This window comes from Aulonocara sp. 'chitande type north' Nkhata Bay, linkage group LG5 (genome assembly GCF_057382095.1).
Source record: "Aulonocara sp. 'chitande type north' Nkhata Bay isolate Kocher_YH1m ecotype deep benthic linkage group LG5, A_spYH_male_GT1.1, whole genome shotgun sequence".
In the NCBI taxonomy this organism is placed as follows: domain Eukaryota; kingdom Metazoa; phylum Chordata; class Actinopteri; order Cichliformes; family Cichlidae; genus Aulonocara; species Aulonocara sp. 'chitande type north' Nkhata Bay.
The window spans coordinates 47,164,968-47,188,744 of NC_141348.1; the positions used below are offsets into that span (position 1 = coordinate 47,164,968).

At 38.3% G+C, this 23,777-nt stretch overlaps 1 protein-coding gene across 3 annotated transcripts; it reads left to right on the forward strand.

Annotated features, from left to right (window-relative positions):
- The first annotated feature begins 800 nt into the window (after positions 1-800).
- LOC147331530 (dual specificity calcium/calmodulin-dependent 3',5'-cyclic nucleotide phosphodiesterase 1B-like) lies at positions 801-22,859 on the forward strand. 3 transcript variants are annotated; one of them, XM_086293942.1, is made up of 14 exons: positions 801-1,061; positions 5,613-5,726; positions 7,975-8,157; positions 9,226-9,292; positions 9,416-9,532; positions 9,908-10,048; positions 11,363-11,463; positions 13,709-13,834; positions 15,215-15,316; positions 15,530-15,650; positions 18,425-18,506; positions 18,881-18,998; positions 20,071-20,207; positions 20,610-22,859. In XM_086293942.1, the coding sequence occupies exons 1-14, from the start codon at positions 985-987 to the stop codon at positions 20,702-20,704; spliced, it is 1,581 nt and encodes a 526-aa protein (XP_086150068.1). In that variant the 5' UTR covers positions 801-984; the 3' UTR covers positions 20,705-22,859. The 3 variants fall into 3 exon arrangements, with proteins under 3 accessions (XP_086150068.1, XP_086150070.1, XP_086150069.1); XM_086293944.1 differs by lacking the exon at positions 801-1,061 and adding an exon at positions 3,614-3,841; XM_086293943.1 differs by lacking the exon at positions 801-1,061 and adding an exon at positions 4,761-4,998.
- Positions 22,860-23,777: the final 918 nt, after the last annotated feature.

Genomic DNA, 23,777 nt, shown 5'->3' on the forward strand with positions numbered 1-23,777 from the left:
ATTAATCTGTAAATGTGAAGAAATATTTTTCTGTGCATTAGACAGAAAAGCGGCCTTCCTTTCCTTTCATATTTTCATCACTTTTGTCCACAGAATAGCTACATATCAGGTGGAAGATTTGCTCATTCTTATTTCATCATGCTTCCCATTAAGCACCTACCCGCCTTGTAAGCTTCCTTTTCTATTTTTTTATTCTTCCTTATACTCGTAAAGATTTAATGGAGATTTTTCTTTGCCTGTGTAGTAGAGTGGCTCCTCTCTCTTCACTCAGTTTTGAAATAGAAGGTTTACAACACACTATAATGCTGCTATAACGTGAGCTAGATGCTGTTTGAAATCACTGGTTTAGGATTTAGCTTGTTTTATGAAAAATTTGATCAAAAGAACTTTTAAAAAAATAATCCATAATTCATGGTAGCAGGCAAAGTGCAGGTTGAGCAAACCAGGAGCTAATTTGCTTTTATTTGTATTCTGAAAGATTAATTAAATGTCTGCTAGTGATTCAAAATTCTATATTTGTGTTTACCAGTACAATGAAAATGTAATCACACATAAAAACATGCTCTAAGAATGAGTGCTAATACCGTCGTGTCTTTTCTGCATAAGGAAACCTTGCATGCATATGAACTCTTCCCTTGCACAGCCTATCCTGAGCCCCTGAGGACATGGTGGAAACTCTGGTCCTGATATGAACACTCTCTTGCTGATTGTATTGGTGACGCAAAGCCTCCTCAGCTGAGCACTGAACACTAGGGGATTACACCCACACCCACATACTGTGCACACTGCAAAATACTGCTTACATACACAAGGAGCAGCATAGGTAACATAAACTAGCCTTATGTGCACATAAGGCTGGTTTACATCATGACATAATTGCACATGCTGTATTTACTTACAGAGGTGTAAGCCATTTCGTATCTCTCTTAAACCAACAAACACACACATGCAGCTGGTCTTCTGCAGCGGTGCAATCCAGAGGTCATGACACCAACGTGTAAGATACGTGGAGCAGCTGATCGAAATCTCAGCCTTATGACATGGAGGATAACACAGGGATGGTAAGGCATTTATTTATGTTCTTACCCTATGATCATAATTTCTGTAGATTCTGTGATTCTGTGATTGTGGAGTACAACACTGTTGATATGATGTATTTTTTTAATTTTCATAGTCTATTAATTGACGTTAATTGTCCCAAATTGCCAACCCAAAAATGATTAATTTATTCTGTCAAGTGTATAATTCAGATAGAGTGGAAGCACAGGTTAGGGGAGTAAGCATGTCGTGCACTGTATTGATCACCTGATCATAAAAATGATTTGTCCCTGTACCGTGTGGTCAGACATGTGTCTCTAGTTTCATTTGTCCACGTTGGGCTGATACGTCTGCCTTCACACCACTGCAGTGGGGGTAATATCTTTATTTATAGTGCTCGCTATATTTATGACATTTCTGGAAATCTTGCTAGGATTTATTCCATGATGGGTTTAAACTTCATGGGTGGATCAAAATTTTTATAATTCAATTATTATGAATTATCCATCAACCGGCTGGGGCTGTTCTGTGTGAAGCATGTTCTGTGTGGATTTCCCGTCTTCCTCCCACAGTCCAAACACGTGGGCCATAGGTGTGAGTGTGACCTTGAAAGGTTGTCTATGTTAGCTCTGTGATAGACTGGCGCCCCGTGAAAGCTAGAATAGGCTCCTGCAAGGCTCAATTGGATCAGCAGAAGAAAATGGATGGATCTTGAATGCAATACAAATATGCAAAAAATATGTTTTCAAGATTTCCCTGATTGTGTGCACAAAAAATTCAACTTAAGCTTTAAGTCTTGGGCTTTTAAGAAATAACATCACTGCTGAATCAAATGACTTGATGTCGAATCAAGACTGTAAAACAAAAAGTAATATGTATAAAACTAAAGATTATGAGGTATAATAAATAATAATAATAAAATGTTATTTTTGAGATAAAATATAATAATATTTAAATATATATTAGTGCAAAATGAACCAAAACTTTCTGCAGTGCCTATCACAACTGGAGGAAAGTGAAAAAATATAATAATTCTGTTGTTTGCTTGATTTTGCCCTTTAGTCTTACCCACATTGCCGACTAGGTTTCAGAACTGCATCAGAAACAAGTGAAGCTTGGCGCTAAACCAGATTTTGTGGGTTTGTGTATTCATTTATTCTTTAACATTCTGTTGTGAAAACAGACAAAAACACCCCTACGTGATCTCCTGCATGGTCTGTTTCTGCAACATTTAGTTCCTGTAAGAAACGCAATATTTATTCTCCCTCTGAAGCGCAGGAGTAAGTAGTCACTGGCTCAGGTCGGTCCACGGAGAGAGAGCAATCGGAAGGTGCGTGCTCGTCATCATCAGAGACAAACAGGAGTGATGAGAGATAAATGGAGGGGAAAAAACATTAAGATAAAGCAAGAGGCTAGCAACCACACAAAGGAAAATTCTCTTTTCAAAGGGTTATACATAAGATTGACATCGGAAGAAATACTCCTCTGCAGCCTTTAATTTACATAGAACAGCACGAATATGAGCCTACTCTCTGGTATTTCCACAAGTTGATTCTTTAACAATCTGAAATTCGATGCTGTTTTCGATGAGGGAAAAAATAAATAAAAAAACAAAAAAAGAAATACCCAAATGTGACACAGGAGATGGAGAATCATATGACATGATGTTACTTATCTTCATTTCTACAATATGCCATGTCATGTCAAAGAGCATGGGAGCATGAGAGTGAGTCTGACCCAGCAGCCAAAGCAGCACGGCCAAGGAGAGAGAAAAACCGGAGGCAGGGGTTTTCCCAAGCCGCGTTATTGCACAACTCTCACAATACTCTACTATAAATAAAGGCTGGTAACAGATTTTGGGCCTAGAACTGTAAAAGTGTTTAGAGATGCGCTTCGCTGTCTCCTCTGGTCTTTTTCGCTCTGCCCTTTTTAATGTCTCAAAAAACAAAGAATTCCCCTTTTAGTGTCCAGATACAACGCATTTAGCTGACAGTGGTGCACATTTTAGTAAATGTAAGTAAAGCGAAACCAAGAAATCTGTTGTTGAAATGAATTATTAGGATGATTTCACATGTTTTTGAAGCTTACATTTTGTGCAACAATTGCAAAAAAGTAATCAGTTTAAAGACATGGCACATTTTTGTGCATAGCTGCACCAATAACAGCAGTTAACCTACTGCGCTTTTGCGGACGGCTTTCAAGGACAAGTTTTGTTTATATGTTTTGGTTTGAGTGGCTCTGGTGGGCTTCACTGAAAGACTCTCTGTGCAGTTCTCTGATTTGCGGCCGGTGGAAAATTCTCATTTGGGATTTGAGTACACACTGCTTGAAAGCCTTGCAGTCAACACTTCATCAGCGAGTGAGGTCAACTCTCTCACACCTCACACAACGGGTGTACACATATACACAAACACTCATGGTCTGACAAAGACACTCACAGCGGCTCTCTCTCTCTCTCTCTCGCTCTCTCTCTCTCACACACACATGTGCACACACTGACACGGTTTGGGCCCGCCTAACCAATCAGAGAGAAGTGGAGTAGGTTCCCCCAGAAGTGGGTGGGAGAGTTGTTGAAACAGAAGTCTGTCTCAGGACACATAAAGTTTGCGTTGGTAGTTTGCAGAACTTTTCTGATTACTAGTTCCCTAAAACACATTTTATTTTTATTTTTTTATATTGGCATTGTTTTCTTTCTTTCTTTCTTTTTTTACTGAACTCTGGGGTCCATCAGAGCACAGCTTGAGCACGGAATGGCTGAACTGGTTCGAATCCGTAAGAAAAAGCTCCAGATACCCATCTCTAGGTAAGACAATTAATAGACTTTATGTTTAGTTCACTACACACTCCAGCTTCTATTTGATTACATGAACAGGGCAAGAGGACTTTATCAAACATGCTTGCTTTTGTTTGTTTTTTGTTACAATAACGTTCAGCAGCACAGCATTTCTATGCAGGAGATTTTCTGTTTTGCAAAAGTGGAAATGTGTGACTCAAAAATACACTCGGAGTTAGAGGGTTATGGTTTGACATGTTTCACACCGTATTTGCTCTAATTAAGTTCAACAAGTATTTTGCGTTTAACCTTTTGGTCGTACAAATATACATAGTGACATGAGAGAAGAAACGTGTTTTACTCCAAGTGTGAACACTTGTCTTGCCCACGCTTTTGCTGAAGGAGGTAGCTGTTGCAGAAGCGGTGGGTCATGTGGTTTTGTTTTGGTGAACTCATCTGTTTTTTAGTTTGAGCAGGGTTCAGAGCTCCAAACCTTGTGGGGTTTTGAGTGCGGACAGGGATGGGGGTTGGGATGACGTTGTTTTATTAATTTGTGCTTGCAAATGAGATGCCATTAAGTCCATTCTCTTGTGCTCATCTATACTTGGAGAGGACGACATTCTGCAGTGTGTAGATGTGTAGATTCAACAATGCTTGAGCCAAAGGAGAATTTGTCATCTTTTTCTATAAACACACTTTCACGAGTGCACTTGACGAGTAATTTCCTGTAAACGTCCTGTCAAAGGTTCTTCTGCCGCAAACAGTTGAAACAAAAAAGGCTGTGTTATCATGAAAGATTACTTGAGATAGAAAGTGAGCGGTGGTATTCAGATGCATGCTATTTTTATGACTCGACAGCTTTCAAAAGCCCTTGCCAGCGTGATAAACACTTGAAAAGCTGTGAGCGTCTCATCCCCAGGAGTTGGCTCCATTGCCCGGCCTTACGCTGTTTGAACACAGTCATTCTGGTCACCATATGGGCAACGCACTAAGATGTTTTGAAGAAATTATCTGCGGCACGGATACTGTATATTATCACGTCGATATATTTCAGAAGTCAAATGAAAACACAATCACAGCAGAAAGATTCCAGTCCTACAAACTAAGGATACGAATTTAATGACAACTGGATCAGACGCGGAGCTTTGGGACTCATTCCTGAGAGGAGGTTACAGTAACACAGGCAGGTGGGTTACACTCTGAGCGACATCGAGCATTTGCTTTCTATTATACTTGAGGGGATGTGCTTCCAGCACGTAATTTGATTAAAAGTTTCGAAACCAAAAAGAGGCAGCGTGTTCTCAGAGAACATTTAGATAAAGCACAAAATTATGATTTTTTTCAGGGAGTATATTTTGATATAATTTGAGTTACATAAGGGCCTAACCATGGGAAGCTTTCCTCTCATGGAAAATTTGGCACTAATGATGCCCTTTTTGGACAGCTTGGCACTTAAATCACTTCCAAATGAGCTTTTTCCGTTCATCAGGATTTCTCAACTGATTGTTAAAACACTTTGGACGTCATTTCACTGACTCAAGACAACAACAAGTGCTGTCGGTCTGCAAAGACCTGTTCACGGAGCTGCAGGTTCAAGCTGTTCCTATTTGTATCCTAAAATAACACCGTAGGCAGAATAAGTCACAGAAAACACTGATTTTTGTTCCTTAGCTATTGTTTCTGGACCCAAACAGAACTTTAATGTTTACCCATCCCGCTTTTTACTTATTGCACGTGGATGCTGAGACGTGCAACAATTTTCAAGCACCAAAAATGATTCCAATATTTCGTTTACTTTCAGGCTGAGGAGCATGCTGAAGCAGCTAGACGAGAAAGATGTTGATTTTGAAGAAATCAAAAAGAACCTGGAATACACAGCATCGTTACTAGAGGCAGTGTACCTCGATGGAACAAGGTAAAATAATACAATAAGAAGAAGAAGAAGAAAAAGAAGATAAAATTGTAGATCAGTTTTGTAGATCAGTGCTGAGCTTTCACATCCTGGGTAAGCAGCGAGGGGAAAGCACTAACCACCACAGTATAGTCCTGCCAGAAAAACAATATAAGTGTAAAAGATGTTATTCAAGGAGTACATGGGACACCTAATGTGTGATTAGCTTTTATAACTGAAAAAAGATCAGTTCATGTCTGTTTGATCAGCTTCACTTACATCTTCTTCTGAGTTGTCTTGTACTTTTAAAGTACTTTTTAAAGACTTTGATGAGATCATTGATAACACTGTCATGTTGCTACAATATGAAGTTGCAATCAGCAGCAGGTTAGCTTAGCTTAGTGCAGAGACTGAAAATGGCAACTCACCTTTGTACATCCCTAAAGTCCCTAATGAGAACTTAACACCTGTTTTGTTTAGTTATTCCTTTAAACAGTGACTCATCTGGGGCACATTTCACCATTGCGACTAAACTAAATGACCACAGTGTTCTCTAAGAGATATAGCTAGTTTTGAAACTGTTACAAACAGAAACTAGAAACCAGCATGTGTGAGAAAGTGGGATTTTGGGTTAGCTACAGATGGCTGATAGAAGTATTTTAACAATCACATGGATTAGCAGTGAAAGTCATATGAAAAAGAAAGTTTTCACCCGATTATATCTAATCCTGTGAAAAAATAAGTACACCCCGTTATGCGGTAGCTTATTGTCTATATGACCTTATCAGTTCTCAAATCATTGTGGAGAATTTTAGGCCCACTCTTGAGTTGTTTGACAAATGTGTTTATGCAGAGTTCTCAGTTCAGTCAGGTTGAGGTCTGGACTTTGACTGAGCCATTTTATCACCTTCATTCTTTTCTTTTTCAGCAATTCTGCTCTAGATTGTTGGTGTGGTATCAATGACGTGTTGCATGACCTAATTTCACCCAATTTAGCAGTTGAGCAGATGGCCCCACATTTGAGTCTAGCATATTGTGGTATATAGAGGAGTTCATGTGTGACAATGAGTGTAAAGAGCCCAGGTTCTGCTAAACTAGTCTGAAAACTATTGTTCATGACTGTTTTCAGCTGCATGCATTATGACCAGACATCTCAGCTTTGGTCTTTTCTGTCCAAAACACATTGTTCCAGAAGTCTTGCGGTTTGTTTCGATGCAACTTTACAAACCTAAGTCGTGCTGCCAATTTCTTTTTGGAGAGACAAGGCTTTTTCCTGGCAACCCTTCCAAACATGCTGTACTTGTTCTGTCTTTTTCTTATTGTACTGTTATGAGCTTTAACATTTAATATGCTAGTTGAGGCCTGTAGAATCTGAGCTGTAGCTCTTGGGTTTTTTTGTAATGTGTTTGACCTTATGGCGTGGTCTGACCTCGTTGTGAATCTCCTGGAAAGATTGTTTCATTGCACTCACCTGAATGCTTCACACCAGCAAAATGACAACGCCTGTACCTTTATAGAAGTGCCCACACCTTCTGATGATCAATTAATCACGGGGATCTGATTAGCTCCTGATAGCTACCTACTTTCTTATTTCCTATGGATTCACTAAGGGTGTACTTAGTTTTTCACAGGACTGCATAGAGTCCTATGAAAACTTTATTTTTCTCCTGACTTCTCAGGCCTTCCCCTGCATGTCAGATGAGGAAACTGATAAGAAAAGTTTGGTGTCATCAGCACAGCAGCCATGTAAGTGTCTAACAGCAGAAAGTGGTCTTTCAGGAATGGTGGTCTGGTAGCCTGATTTACAAAGCCTGAGGTACACAATCCATGAAGTGTGAAACGGAGGATTTTATGATCCAGTGTGTCATAGAGAAAACAGAGTGAAAAAAAACATGTTGCTTTCTGCAATTTTAGGTGCTGTTTCTCTGCTAATATTTGAGTGGAAGCAGTACGATGAAGTCTCTTTTGGTTGCCTTTCATAAAAACCAGAGTAAAAAGTGCCAAAAGTCTTTCTGGGAGTAGTAACTTCTTACTTAGCTTATTTAACAGACATACAATTGAAATTAAATTTTTAAATTAAACTTTTGACTGGACAGTTAATGGAAGTATTTCTAAATAAATCTAAATGTGTAATATAAAATTATCCTTACACCATTAAACGTCTCTGAACCACAGTGATATCGCAGAGGCACATTATTAGTGCTGCTCATTCATTCTCAGTCTTCATTTTTACCGTGTCTTAATATTGTCTAACAGTCACTGTTTCTCACAGGCAGTGTCTGGAGTCTGAAGATGACCTCCAGCAAATGCAGTCAGACGGGGTGCCGTCAGAGGTCACCGACTGGCTGGCTTCCACTTTCACCCAGAAGATCCGCCGTCCTACGCGGCGCTCTGATGAGAAGCCCAAGTTTCGCAGCATTGTGCATGCAGTGCAAGCTGGGATATTTGTGGAGCGGTATTACGTTTCATTCATTTCTATTTCAGAACTGCAAGCATAATGAATGATGTTATGGAAAGGATCCAAATGCAGGACATGTACTGTAGGGAAATTATAGAAATAAAAGAAAGACCCAGACATGATAATCTAAAAAAAACAGAAAATCCAGACAAAAAAATCTAAAAGGCAAAAATGATGGAAAGACACAGAACATAAACATGGATTAAACAATGAGGCTAAACTATACAGAATATATACACAGAGGAGATTGACTGGGAAACAGGACAGTTATGAGGGCAGAACGCAGGAGGAACAAGTAAAGGAAGGTAAAAAAGGCTGAAGAGGAGCAGATCATAAAGGAAAGAAAAGACAGAAAGTAAATGAGATACCACAGAAAACCTGCCATGAAGCTAAAATTGGGACACTGCTACCCAGAAGACCAGGAGAGAGATGCACAGCAGGTAAAAGCAAACACAGGGAACCACAGGGGAACGAGAACTATACGAGAACAGAATAAAATAAAATAAAAACTGGGGCCAACTACTCAATACTATAACAGACAATAACAGACATCACTAGAATGACAATGAAATCTCAACAAGAATGGAAGCTCAAAGTGTCATGACCAGAGTCATTATGAAATCAAAATTTGAATGCAAAACTCAAAATGATAAACAAGAACTCAAAACCCTGGAATCGTTTTTTAAAACAGCAATTCATAAAATACTGACTGGAAGACACAGAAGCAGTCATACAGCAGTAACTCTCTTTTATGAAACTTAAATAATAAGAAACAAGGAAACAAGCATCTCATATAATAAAAGTCCCATTATAAATTACTGATTTCATTGTCTGTACAATAAGTCCGATACAAGCTCACACTCTGTTGTTATTATTACGTCCACAGCAAACACAGCCTGCTACACACGGCTGTGAAACATTATCTCCATTTTCTTGTTAAAACTTCCTTCCAAAGCAGACAGGGACTTTAGAGGAGTTATATAAACAGCTCCTAAACCGAGGTCGCTGCACAGCGTCAACATCTGAACTTTAACTGAACTCACCCTAAACATTCCCTTATTCCAGGATGTTCAAGAGGGCCTACACAGCAGCCATGCCGGACCAACCTGCAGCGGTCGTAAATTGCCTCAGGGTAAGCCCCCTCTAATCATAACTCTCACAGTGGGTTGGATCTTAGCTAAAAATATGGACATCACATAATCTATCGTATACACACCAAAAGTATACACCATTACTTTCCTCTCTTGCTCTTTAGGACGTGGACCGTTGGAGCTTTGATGTGTTTGCTCTGAACTCAGCCAGCTCTGATCATGCACTCCGAACTCTGTTCTTTGAGCTGATCACCAGATATGAGCTCAACAGTCGCTTTAAGGTCTTTTAACTTTGCATTTCATTGTTTAGTTTGTATATAGTTCATCGTCTATACAATGACTCATTATAGTCATTGGAGAATTTCAGTGCTTTGGATGGAAGATCTCACTGTAATATAATCAGAGCCACTCTGAAGGAGTATTATTGTGAGGAACTGGTGTTGTCATTTGCAGATATTATCAGGCATATGGGTTTTATTATCCTTTGTGGTGTTTGGAGGGCTAATGGGTTAGCAAATTATGTGTGTAAATCACATGCATCATGCCTTATTACAACATCCAGGTTGTTTTAGCTTTTACTGTTGACATAAACTTTGTGAACCTGTGGTATTTTAAACATAGCTTTACTTTTGATGATTATGTAACTATTTTTGCAGATTCCCATCTCGTGCCTCACAGAATTTCTGTCTGCGCTGGAGAGAGGATACTGCAAATACAACAACCCCTACCACAACCACGTTCACGCTGCTGATGTAACTCAGACACTGCACTGTCTGCTGCTGCGCTCCGGACTCGTGGTACAAAAGACTAACCTGGATTTTCTATTAAAGGATAAGGCCGGTGTGATAACTTTTCTTTTTAATTTTCTGAAAATTCCATGAAAAAATCAAAAGGAAGAATGTGTAGCGGCCCACCTTTTAACACTTTCCAAGCTTGCTGGCCTTTCTGTGGCACTGTGTCCCATTTGCTTTGACTGAATAGACAAATAGGTAACAAATATATAACCTATTTCTTTAGGAGTCACTTTCCTAATTTGCAGTGATCTGTTGCTTTTACAAATGTGGATTACACTGTGTAAAATGTTTTTTAGAAGTATATCGACAGACTAAAATATCCTAACAACTCTTATGGATTGCATTTACATTTTTTTTTAAATACATGTGGCATTCATTATCACCCTGAAGATGAAGGCTAATGACCAGAGTCACTGCCTGACGTTAGCACCACAGTAAGGATCGATTGTAGAGCACAAATAACAATCAAATTCCAAAATGACTTTTACTTTCAGAGCCTGCAGTCCTGTGACAATAGAAATGATACTTCCTGTTTTGGTGGCGATGGTGTTGCAGGGAAACAGGATCTGTTCCATTCTAACTTTTCTTTAACCCACTAAGCACTGCTGTTTCAAAGTGAAAATTATGGAGACTAAATAAAGAGATGATGGCCTTTATGTTTTTCAAGGCCTCCCCACGTTAGGGAGTTCCCATGTCAGGACTTTCAACTTGTTACATTGTATCTATGCACTCTATGAGTTGCTGTCTTCATCATCTGACCTTTATGAAGGGTGTCTCTGGAAATATTGCACATACAGACTTTTGGCTTAGCGAGTAAAGCATAATTTATGGTCTTGCGAATGTGTCTGTGTACATTTCCGTTGTACATGTTTCCATTTAGACAATGAGCGGAAAGGGGTCTTTACCCCCCACCCCGAGGTGCTCCAACATCCTAACTGCACATCACTGGACACACATGACTTATACAAGCAAACCATAAAACATTCCAATATAAATAAAAATGCTGCATTAAAAGCACAGACAGTGACTGCAGTGGACACTTTACATATTTTTAACACTTGTAGGCTCTGTGTGGGCAAGCACCTACACCACTGGACATGAATGTGGAGCTATAAAAAGCGTCATGGGTGAAGCTGCTGTGGTGCGCAAATACAACCACCTTGGTGGGTGGTTGTATTCTGCTACTTCTAAGGCCAGATAAGGACCAGATGACTTTTATCATGTATATATTTAAAACTTTTAACTGAAAGATGGTGTACTTTCTTTTTACCATTATAGTACTGTTGTTTTAATGGTTTTATATTTGTGTCTATCAAGCACTGGCTGACAGAGCTCGAGGTGATGGCATCCCTGTTTGCTGCAGCCATCCATGACTATGAACACACAGGAACTACAAATAACTTTCACATCCACACAAAGTAAGCTTTTTTTCTGCAATATTTTCTCAGCTATATATGAGCCACCTCCTGTTATGAAACTGTAAAATAGTAAGAGATATCAGGAAGTACAGAAATAGTGAGGTACGCTTTCTTAAAGCGTACCTCAGTATAGTTTTCTTCTTTCCTCTGTATCGTTTTAGTAAGAGAGCGAGTGAGAACCCTCTAAGGCAAACACAACTTCATGGACAGAACATCGTATTTTTAGACTTTCCACTTAGGAGGACTGAAGAACGTAGTCTCATGGCACCCATCATCATCATGCTTTATTTCGGGAATAAAGTACAAAGATGCCTGCCCACAGTAAAAGAGCACATCTGAACAGCAGATCTATCCCAAAGTCAGTAACTCTACTTGGAACATCATCTGACTTTGAGATAGATATGTAATATATATGATATGGGCTGAAAAATCAATGCAATAAGTTATTATGTATAGCACCTTTAACAACAGACTTTACAAAGTGCCTTGCCTGACAAGCAAAAGGACACAAAGAGAATAAAACAACAAAAATAACAGGTGCAATTTATTTAAAGTGGAGACAGATTCAAATGAAAAAAAGAAAGATTAAAATGTGGGTGCAAAACAAATAATGAAAGGCTAAAAAAGAAAACCCCAGAAATAATATGCAAGACAAGAGAGATGTTATTCAAACATTAAAAACCTATAAAGGACGACATCACATGAAATGGCATCACATAAAAGCACGTCTATAAAAATGTATTTTACGAAGTGATTTATTGGAAGCCTCTGATTCTACGAGACTTCCTCATTTCAAACATTTCTCCTCATTTCATAGCTGACAGGCCCTGATGCGAAAGCCATGACTGCATTTGACATTAAGCCTCAACTTTCAGGCAGAAGTGCTGCCTGAATGTGGCACAGGGCCAGACACGAACATGTGTTAAATGTGATTGCACTTAAAATCAATTCTAAAACAGGCAGAGAGCTAGTAGGGGATCAGGATCGGGGTAATGTGTGTCTGCTAAAATGAGTAGGAAGCCAAGAAATTAACTTTCCATGTAAACCAGAGGAGAACGTAGTAGCCTAACCTGGCGATTACCAAAGGAACAGTACTCTACTGTGCTGTGCTGTGCAAAAGTCTTGAGCATCAAGTTCTTGTGTCTTGACCATTTTCAGAGGAATGTTTGGGGTTTTTTGTTTGATGATCTGCTGTCCACTGAAGCCTCATCAAGAAAAGACACATTTTGGGTGCTTTTGCCTTTTTTCTCATTTTCCAAGCAGAAATATAAAGAAATGAGACTTTTGCACTGTAATTTGTAAGATTAAGTAATATAATTTCTAATTTTCAGGTATTGAGTTGACGAAAATGTGCCACCCAGTATTTACGAAATATAACTATATAGACTAAATAGTTATAAAGTCATCAGCTAGACTTTTAGGGTCACTAGATTTTTTTTTAAAAAAGTATGTCTCTGTCATCTGCATAGCAATGAAAGGAAAAACATTATGAATAAATGAGCCTGGTTCTGTCGGAGGTTTCTTCCTGTTAAAAGGGAGTTTTTCCTTCCCACTGTCGCCAAAGTGCTTGCTCATAGGGGGTCATATGATTGTTGGGTTTTTCTCTGTATGCATTATTGCAGGGTCTACCTTACAACATAAAGTGCCTTGAGTCACCTGTTGTTGTGATTTGGTGTATAAATAAAATTCAGTTGAACTGAATCATGAATATTAGGAAATTACAGACCCACAGAAGTCTTACCAGAATTTTTCATTTTTTACCACACACTTTTTACACTCCCCAACAGACCACTTTGTCTTTAAAACCATTTCCTTAAGTGTTTTATTCAATGTTTATTTCACTGGTGAAAGGTGGCAGAAGCTTAAAAATAAATACTAATTGGAAAACTGTCCACAGTGGGCTTTATTACCCATTTTAACAGCTGAATGACAATGAGGGGATACAGGATGCTTGATTGATAAATCCGTTAATTATCTTACTTTAGTGAGTCATTAATACCCACACTGTGTCATTTTTCATTACATCCCACCTCCTCTTCAGCACTTTAAAATTCATCATTAAAGGCTTGCAGTCACAGTCATTAAATTGTTCCCAGAGGACTCTCCTTTTATCTCAGTCTCACCTCCTTCACTCAGAGCAACTGTGTTATTGAAGTTTTCACTTTAATGCACAGGAACACTTTACAACCTGCCCATCTGTCCGTCGACTATCTGTAATAATCTCCACTCACCTTTTGTCTCCAAGGTCAGAGTTTGCATTGATCTACAATGACCGGTCTGTACAAGAGAGCCATCACCTGAGTGCAGCATTCCGCCTACTGCTGGACGACCAAATGAACATCTTTATTAATTTGACGCGGGAGGAATGGATGTAAGACCTCAAAATTTTACAGTGTTAATATTATTTTTATATTTTCATAACCTTAATAATAATTAATTTTTGTGTGTTATAAATCATGACCCATTTTCCCTCCCGAGCAGACAGTCACAGGGAGACATAAATAGGTCGTAGAAAAGTTTTCCCTCCTCTATTAGCTGTGTGATCAGTTGCTCACCTGTTGATCTCTTGTTGGAGAAACGTTTTTGCTGTCTGTATGTATGAACTTCACAAGCCTGTGTAAAAATGTCCCCATCGAGCTGTTGGTGTTAAAGGGCATTCTGAAAAGTCAAAAGTCCCCTGCAGAAATAAATTTGTTAACAATGTTATAAATGAGGTTTTAACCAACAGCAACATTTAGTTAGAGTCTGGGCAAAGACAGCTGTTAAATGTAGATTAGGTTTGCAGTAAGTCCTCATATGCGTGTATATGCATAGGCATGATACAACATTGGGAGAAGAAAAATAAATAACGGAGAATTCATGCTGCAGGAGAATGTAGGAGAGCAAAGCTATAATTTGTTTATCTTAGTGTGTTTCCAATGTGACCTCTAGGAAAAACTAATTGGCCAAAAAGTAACATTTTATTAATTAATACTTTTGTTTTATTTTATTATGGATATATGGAATCGACTGAAACAATTGCAGTACATTTATTCACTAGTTTTAAATATCAGTTCTGTAGTTTGGAGCTAGTTTGTGGCTTTTGACAACATTTAGATTTTTATCTGTGACGACATTTATAATTATGTCATTATTCTATTTTATTATCGTTATTTTACATATAAACTGACATGCTTTGCTTTAAGGAAACAGCCCCCAGACCTCAAGTTGGTTAGTGCACTTATGGGAAAGCATACAGTGTCTCTTATAGCTGACCCTGGTCTTTGACCTCCTAAGATATCGTGTAACGACATATTCACCAAACAGCAGAGGAATAACAAACATAACAAACTCTGACTACAGCGTCTAAACTTGGAAATGTAGTAAAGAAGTTGCATTTGGTAGATGCTATAGGAATGTTGTGATACATACATTTAAAGTAAAAGTTAGCTGTAGTTGATGGTCTGCGGTGCAGTCTGCGATAACAACATATCTATACTCTGCATAGCTTCTTTGTTGGCTGCTGCTTCATATATTACTCACAGAATATGCGATTGGGGAGCTGTGCTGATATCACACAAGATAAACCCCAGCTGCATACTTTAGTGGGCTTTTCTAGCAGTCAGTGTTGCCATGGGAACAAGGAAATCTATTAGGAAATCTAAACAGGTTACAACCCCATTGAGCCTTCCTGTCTGTCATTTTTACTCACTCCTCATCAGCCAAGGTCAACTTGTACACTGTGTGTTTTTGTGTGTGTGCGTTCTCACAGGGAGCTGCGGTCACTCGTTATAGAGATGGTGTTGTCCACTGACATGTCCTCCCACCTTCTCCAAGTCAAAGCGATGAAATCCTGTCTACAACAACAAGAACGGTACTGCTAATAGACTGTGCTGTTGTTTGCACTGTGGCGCATAATCAGCAGGCCATGTAATGGATGCTTGGAGTGCAGTGAGCTGATTAGAATAGCCTGCACATGATGCAGGCAGTTTGGGTTCAGGCTGGCTGCTGTTTAGTCTGCTTTTCAGTCTGGAGACACAACAAAACAACAGTTAAAACAGTGGTTGCCTTATGCTCTCTACACCAGGATTGACAAGCCCAAAGCACTGTCTCTGTTACTGCACACGGCTGACATAAGTCATCCATCCAAGCCTTGGGCGCTGCACTCTCGCTGGACCAAAACCTTGATGGAGGAGTTTTTCAGACAGGTAGGCACTATATATATATATATTCTGCTTAACAGGCCTGAGATATTTCCTATTTGTTGTTTGTCATCTCGCTATGCTCTTCATTTTATTTCACACAAATTCAAGGGCAGAGTGGCAGGCTCCTCTCTGAGCCTGTTTTGTTGCAGATTCTTTCCTGTTATCAAGAATTTTTTTTCTACTTTCTAAAAGTGCTTGCTCAGTGGGTCTTTACCCCCCACTTTTAAGCACCATATAACTACTATTTTGACTAGTGATGAGCATGGATTCATGTCAACAAGGATAACTAGAGATGTGAAGGAGAGAGTGCAGGGAGGGCAGAGTGCGTGGAGAAGAGTGTCAGCTGTGATTTGATTGGCTATGACATGTGGCTTAGAGTCAGTGGCAAAGTCACCAAACGTAGTCCTCTCTGTGTTGGGAGTGACGAGGATGGACACAATTACAAATGAGTACATCAGTTAGAGTTAGAGAGATGAGCCTGAGATGGTTTAAACATGTGCAGAGGAGGGATCGAGCATAAAGTGGACAAAGCATGTTTAATGTGGACCTTCATGGATATAGTGAAGGAAGACCTGAGACAGAGGAGGACAGTGTGGCAACACCTAAAGAGAGAAGCTGAAAGAAGATTTGTTTTGGATAAAAGAATAAGCTACTTGTTGCCAACAGTTAGATGAGAAGATGAACAGTAAATAGTGTGTAGTCAATAAAGAGTTTAAGCCAGCAGCTACCCAGCTCAGCTTAGTGCAAATACAGAAAACAAGGGGAACAACTAGCTTTAATCTCGCCAACCAACAAGAAAATCTGCCTGCTAACTTCCAAACTCACTAATTAAAACAGGACATCTTGTTACTGGATAAAAATAAAGTGTAGCCACTGTGATGCCACTGTTCTTACATCACTGATTCCACGTTGGAGTCCAGATTCAAATTTGTGAGCTTTCTTGTTCACTATACTCTGCAGATGAATGATGATTGTAGATGATTGTAGAGGAAGTCCAAATCCTCCAATTTGATTCCTCAGTGGTGAAAAAATGTTACACTGGAGCCTGAAGCCATACCTCAGAGAGAGCTTAGTACATAGTATGTTAGGCCTCTCTCTTTATCCTACCATATTAGACATTTACTTCCTCTATAGATCTTATCAGTCTCTGTGCCTTCACTTACTTCCCTTATTTGCCAGGCCTCTGTCGTTCGACCTTGCTGACGACTAACATGTTATGCTGTACACTATTGTTGTTTATCTGTTAGGATTGCCATTAGCTGTGCCCTAAACACAAAGCCAACAAAGATGATGTATATACTTTGTTGCCTGTAGCGGTTAAATCCAGCATTTTATCATTCAGCTTCTTACATGCACTTACATGCACTTACATGCACTGGCTTCCCAGTATATGTGATTTGATTTTCAGGCTTGTTAGTAAGGATGGCGGTCATTTTCTAAAACAAAAGTGCATTAGAGTTTATGTAGCCTGTCTCAAAGGTTGTCCTTGATTGCATGTGGTTTAGATGCCAGCTCATTTGTAGTTCTCGGTGCTCGCGGGCTTTTGCCACACAATAAATGTAAATTCAAAATATAAAAGAACACATTATGTTATATTCTTAGACATCTCCATATCTGCCCTGGTGCTCCCTGGTCTCCATCTGACTTATTAGCTCTGTTATTAACTGCATGATTGATGAGTCAAAGGGCTGCATGCCTAATAAGAGGCAGCAGTTTTTGTAAATTGCTTGTATAGGGAGGGTGGATATTACGTCAGAGCTAAAGAAATCCATAAAAATATCTCGTTGATATGACGCAGAGGCAGCAGAGAAGGAAAATCTCTCCTAACAGCTTATTCTGCATTACTTTGGTACTAAAAAAATTAATCAATCTTAACAGCTCAAGTTTTAACCCTTTAAAGCCTGAACCATGAAATAATTGCTTTAATAATAATTGTTTATTGAACATTCTGACAAAATAATAAAACATAAATTCAATATCAAAATAAATTTTGCTTTATTTTGTAATTCATTGCTTAAAAATGTATATTTTTGTTATGACTTTTTTTCAGATCTTATGTAGTCTCAAAAACCCATGTACATGTCATATATAATGTAATGCACTTGACTTTAAAGGGTTACATATGGGAAATAGAGGACTGCAGAGAATCAGTGTTGTTGCCTTTAAAGCCTCACAAACCCCAAATAGAAAGTCAAGCTATCATGTTTTTGTTGACCTTTGGGGAAAAGTATATAATAAAACAATATAATGAGCCAAAAGCTGAGGACTGCAAGAAGTGGCTTTTGGTCTTGACTTTAAAGCATCAGCTGACGCTATAGCTGTTCTTCAGCTCAGCAGGAGACGCAGTTATCCAATCAGGTGGAGGGACTCTTTCTGTTGATGTCTGAGTTACTATGAGAACATAATTACCCCACAGAGAAAATGCTTGCTGTCCTGATTGTCTGGCTTTTTGGCGATGTTAGTTGGCATGACTGTAGTGAGTGTATTTACAGTGACTGCTGCACGAAGCTGCTCCCACTCTGCTTTTTTTACTACCTGGATCTGAAGGAGATCAGAACAGAAGAGGTGTGGGAGAGCGTTGTTGTCTCAGAAACAAGACGTGTGCGTACCTATGAAACACGTTTTCTTTCTGTTTGGCTGTTAATTAAAAAACGTTTGAACAGTCTCATAGTTTCAGGAGGCGACTGTTGGAACAAACTGACCTTTTAAAAGTTATTTTCAGGTGTTGTGTGGGATGCCCTTTAAGTATCTTCTTTCTCTCTTTCTATCTTTGTGAGGGTGATAGAGAGGCAGAGCTCGGCCTCCCCTTCTCTCCACTGTGTGATCGACAAACCACCCTAGTAGCTGAATCCCAGATCGGTACGTCTCATAAATCACACCCTCTTTTTTTAAAACCAGCTTCCTCATCGCTTTTGTCTGTTGTTTATGCCTTTGTAAGATTTTCAATAAATATCCATCTCAGATACATAAAACAAGTAAAATTTATTCTCTAGTGAAGCTAATCACATTTTTTCTCTTTCCAAAAGTAACAAGCCAGTGGCAGGATTTATGTTCATTTTATTTTTAACAGTTCACAGTGATATTGCAGCATATGCCCTTTGAATTTTAGTGTTTGAATCACTGAAATGCACTCAAATTTCTTTACTGACATTAAAGACGTAACAAGGTTTTAGTATTTTTGAGCCACTAACAGTTTACTTCACATGTTGATATGCTGGATTTTGTTCTCGCAGGTTTCATAGACTTCATTGTGTATCCTACATTTTCTCTGCTGACCGATATGGCTGAAAAGATTGTTATTCCTTTGGTGGAAGAGAACCCAGGCCCACCAGACCCCTGCAACAGACATAGGTAAACACAAGGCCTGTGAAACCTGCTGGGAAAATAAACTTTATTGCACTTTTGGTTTTAGATATTAATATAATAATAATAATGATGGATTGGATTTATATAGCGCTTTTCAAGGCACCCAAAGCGCTTTACAATACCACTATTCATTCACTCACTGGTGGAGGTAAACTACAGTTGTAGCCACAGCTGCCCTGGGGCAGACTGACAGAAGCCAGGCTGCCATATCGCGCCAAAGCATTTGACACACATTAGAAGTCTGTTTTTACTGTGATATTGAGTGGCACACAGAGTTTGACTAAAACTGATTTTAAAACTCTTGAAAACCTACTTCCTTCGTGTGTCTTAGTACAATTAGTCATTAAATGGCTCCATCTGTCACTCAGATGGACAGACACAGCACTGACACTGCATAATTTTTTAGCTTTAATAGAATTCAAACTGGGGACTTGTTAAAAAAAAAGTATCTATACAGTTGTCCCAAAAGGAGGAAATTAACTTCAAACTTTTTTCAGGCTTTAATTATGCTGTAAAGCTGGTCAGTTTAACGTGAAGGTCTACTTGACATGCTTTTGGAGTCAAGCTCTGGTTATTCAGGAAACTTCAGCTTTTGGCTCTTTTGCAGTTTTACACTTGGAGCTTGTAGTTTCACTAATTCTTTGCTTTCTATGTATATGTTGATCATGTACACCGTGTTTTTTATGTTACTATCATTTGCTGAGTTGGTCAAAAACCTGTAATCATGACTTGATAATTTTGAGTGACAAAACATGATCATTATTCAAAGGTGAATTAATCTTCAAATTTGTAGCAGTAACTGCTCATTTTAGACACACCAGAAGGATAACCAAAGTCAGTAGGAACCCAAAAGTGTCAGCACAAAATCCTGTTTATGTGCTGCTTATTTTCCTTTTAATTTGTTTTCTTTTTATTGAAGATATATTTGAAGATAATTTCATGGAAAAAAAGTGCAATCCTTTACCTTGGTGTAGAAAATCTCAGGTTAAGCTGAGTCATTTGTTTTCATGACTGGAATATGAATATGCATACAAACAGCACTGTTTTCTTTCACCAGTAATCTTTGGAAGGAGAGCTCCAGAGGCCTGCAGTGGAGCCTCGCACACATCACAGCTGAGCTGGTGAGCTTCCGCTCTACTTGGACACGGCACACTGAGGACAACAAGCTCAAATGGAAGGAAAGTGGCTCAAATGGTGGGTTGCATAATTATTTGTTTATACGTGCAAAAATCACAAATATGCATTAAAATATAAAAAAAATAAACACAATTGAGGTTTTATTTAAATGTCTATACTTAATTTTATATTCTACTTAGTCTCCTTTTCTGCTCGCACATATTTCAACAACTCAAATTTAAAAAGATCACCTTTAAAAAGCTTGACAACCTCTTTTAAAGTAGAATAAAAGACCTGTTGCTGATCTGGCTTAGGAAAAGCCTCTTTGTTCCATAAATGCGCTCAGTACCCTTGATTTGATTTGTTATCTAAATTCATTTTAGAATGATCTCATGTTGAGATGAATTCATACAGATATTATTTTCTATTCAACCTAACTAGATTTTCTGATGTCTTTTCCCAATCTTCTATATCCTCCAGGATTTTCAGACCCCGGCGAGACAAAAGAGCAGCGATCGAGACAAGAAGTGTTGTCAGAAAAATCCCTGCAAGACCCCACTACAGATACAAAATAGCAGACAGCAGCTCCTTTGTAATACGTGTTTGCAGAATAGAAAAAAGTAACACTTTTGTAACAAAACTCAGATACCTTTTACTTTAAAAACTGAGAGATCTTACCAAGGTAAGATGTAGCGTAATCACAGAAACTTCCTCATTTTAAATGTAGCATACTACAATAATTTAAATACAAAAGTACACATGCTGGTCATGTTATACAGTCTAGTCCATATCATTAATTTAATTTGTCATCTAAACAGCTGTAAGTTACATTTGAACTTTCAAAGCATAAAACAATCATTTAACCTTAAAATAAACTTTGTGTCATATATGAGTTTTTTGTAGTCTGTTTCTTTGTCTGGGACATATTTACACATGGGCCAGTAATCCAGACATGACAACTCAATATAGGAACTTAAGTTAAATCGGTTATGTTTTGCATTTTCCAAACGTACAACAGTTAACTTTTTTTTTTTTTTACTTAAAAGCAATATTTTAAATTTCTTTTGAAGAGCCTTTATTGTAGAAGGTAAAATTTGATATTACTCTGTATTAATTATCTTGTATTTAGAAAGCAATCATACCATAGTTCCTTGGTTATTGCACCTCAAAAATAATGATAATGAATTAAAAAGTAATAATGCAAGTGAACTAAAGAGGCTCTTAGAATTTAAAAGGGAGAAATACTTTAAGGAATAAGTAGTAATAATAAATAATAAAGAGGTAGAGGCCGATGTTTGGTCAGCCAAAATTAACCATTATAAGATGGCAAAGCCCCTGCGACCCTGAAAAGCGGTAGCGAATGGATGGAAGATGGTAAAGCATGCATTCAAATTTAAAGTGTTCTCTGCTCTCCCAGCAAGAGGAGCTATAGAGCAAAGACTGCAATGGCCCAAGGGTAGTTCAGCTTCACAACCAGCTTCATATTTTAATGCTCGTCAGTGAAGCAGTTTGGAATTGCACCATCGCTTTTCTTCTTACAACAGATGGGAAAAAAATGTTTTTCTAATTTGAATCAGCTGATAGTCTTTAAATGAATAAATGCCACAACAACAACTGAAGACACAGCTCTGCTGCTTGTCAGTATGATTTGCATGATTTGAGCTTCCATCCCAACACCCACTTTGAATATAAAATGAATATAAATCCATCACACAGCAAGACAGTAATGACTGTTACACAAAGAGTCTTGTGTTAAAGAAAAAACTGTTCTGTAAGATATGGATATCCTTTCTATAATTCAGCTAAATTTTAGGTGCAACAGTGTAAATGTACATTACAAAATATTTTTTAAGTCTCTCTAACAGATAAAGTGCAATTGGGCTTTTATTCTGAAAGGATCCTTCACTATGTCCACCTCCAATCACAAAGGTGAAACGCTTTAACAGCTAAACTTGTTCACAGCAGTCTGTAAAGATACAGTATCCCACGCAGCTTAAACTGCTGCAGTGTTACAAAATGCATTTGTGAAATCTTGTCCTTTTATGAAAAATATGTGCTTTTATGCTCTTGCTTCAGATTGCATTAAATTATTTAATAGCAGAGCGTCTATTTTTAGAGTAAAGTTAAAATCAGCTTTAGCTGAGCGCATGACCAATGATGCAACGATACGTGAAGACTTTAAGAATTCCTGCTAAAATGCATCTGGTTTTCTTTTTTTGACACTTGAATGGGCAAAGCTCTCCTGGTTCTTTGCATCTTCATGCTAATGCTGCTGATGAAGTTCATATAATCTTTCCTACAAAAAAAAAGAAAACAATCACCAATTTAAACATTTTATTGTATCAAACAAATTTAGATTACAGATGTAATCATCAATCAAGTAAAACTAGAACAAAAAAAGTCCATGTTATTCAAGTAAAGTACACTACTACCATTCAAAAAACAAGTTTACCCATAAATACATTGCAGGAGAAAAACAAAGCTTGCGGAGGAATGTTTTACTGTTCTTCTTGTTCATCGTGGATAAAGTGACCATTGTTGGCAACTGAGTAACAAACGGCTGTTGCTGTGGCTGATTAATCTCCTAAAGTGACACTGAAACTTCAGATTTAGTTTTGTTCATTTATTCCATTTAGACATGTCAAGTATGATGTGAAGGTTATAGAAAGATTGTCACATGATGCCACTTCAGTGATACAAAGACAGATTACATGACAAATATTTAGTGTGCTGATGACTTTTTTTTGTTACAAACTAGAACACAAATAAAATGCTGCAGTTAAAAAAAAAAGTGTTTAAATTTGTTGGGTTTTTTTGTACAAAATGAAGCACAGTAAGTACCTTGGGCGTAGACAACAAGTCACTGTACATTCAGTGCCATGCAAGAGGGTGTTTCATGACCAGAATTTAAATTCCCAAGAACCATTCATGTGTCAAAAATGAGGGTGCAATTTACTCACTGAGGATGGATTCCTCCTTGTTAATCCTAAATATGCAAACGGAGCTTTAGAGACGATCGGTTGTACCCTGTTTATCAACTAGACATTTACAAGAAGGGTAATAGTCTAGTTATCAGTACATGCATTACTGTAAGCTGACATAGCTTTCTACTTCTTATTGAGTAACAATTGCTCAAACAGGGTTTAAAGACTTAAAGACAGGCTTTCTCCCTCCCTTTATGCTAAAAAGAACTAAAATGACTTTGGGGAAAGGTCAGCGGTGCTTCTCTTCAGCTGTCTGCATGTGTGTGACTGACTGACAGGAGTTTGAATCTTAGCCACACAAATAACAAACTAAGTAAACATATCTGCCCTGTAGCCTTTAAGCTACAGGCAATCGTTAGCAGTGGCCCTGAAGCATAACCAGGGGAGTCAGAGTCAGACCAGCAGTTAGATGTGGTTTAATGTGCTGCACTTTAGCTTGCAGGTTGGTTTTTCTGTTTTCTCTCATTCAACAAGCAGTGCCTTCCTATTTGTATCGGGAGTAATTCTCTATTCTTAAAAATGAAAACAAAACCAGAATGACAGCTGTTACAGTATAATTAGTCTACTTTTCTGATGGCTGGACTGGTTTCTGACTGGATTTCTTTTTCCATCTGTTTACAGAGTCAATACCGGCAGGCTTGGGATGATGTTAAGGCTGCAGAAA

Coding starts and splice junctions, on each gene's coding strand:
- LOC147331530 (XM_086293942.1), top strand. CDS start 985: ATGACACCAACGTGTAAGATACGTGGAGCAGCTGATCGAAATCTCAGC. Junction 8,158..9,225: donor GCTGGGATATTTGTGGAGCG/GTATTACGTTTC, acceptor CCCTTATTCCAG/GATGTTCAAGAGGGCCTACA. Junction 9,533..9,907: donor AGCTCAACAGTCGCTTTAAG/GTCTTTTAACTT, acceptor CTATTTTTGCAG/ATTCCCATCTCGTGCCTCAC.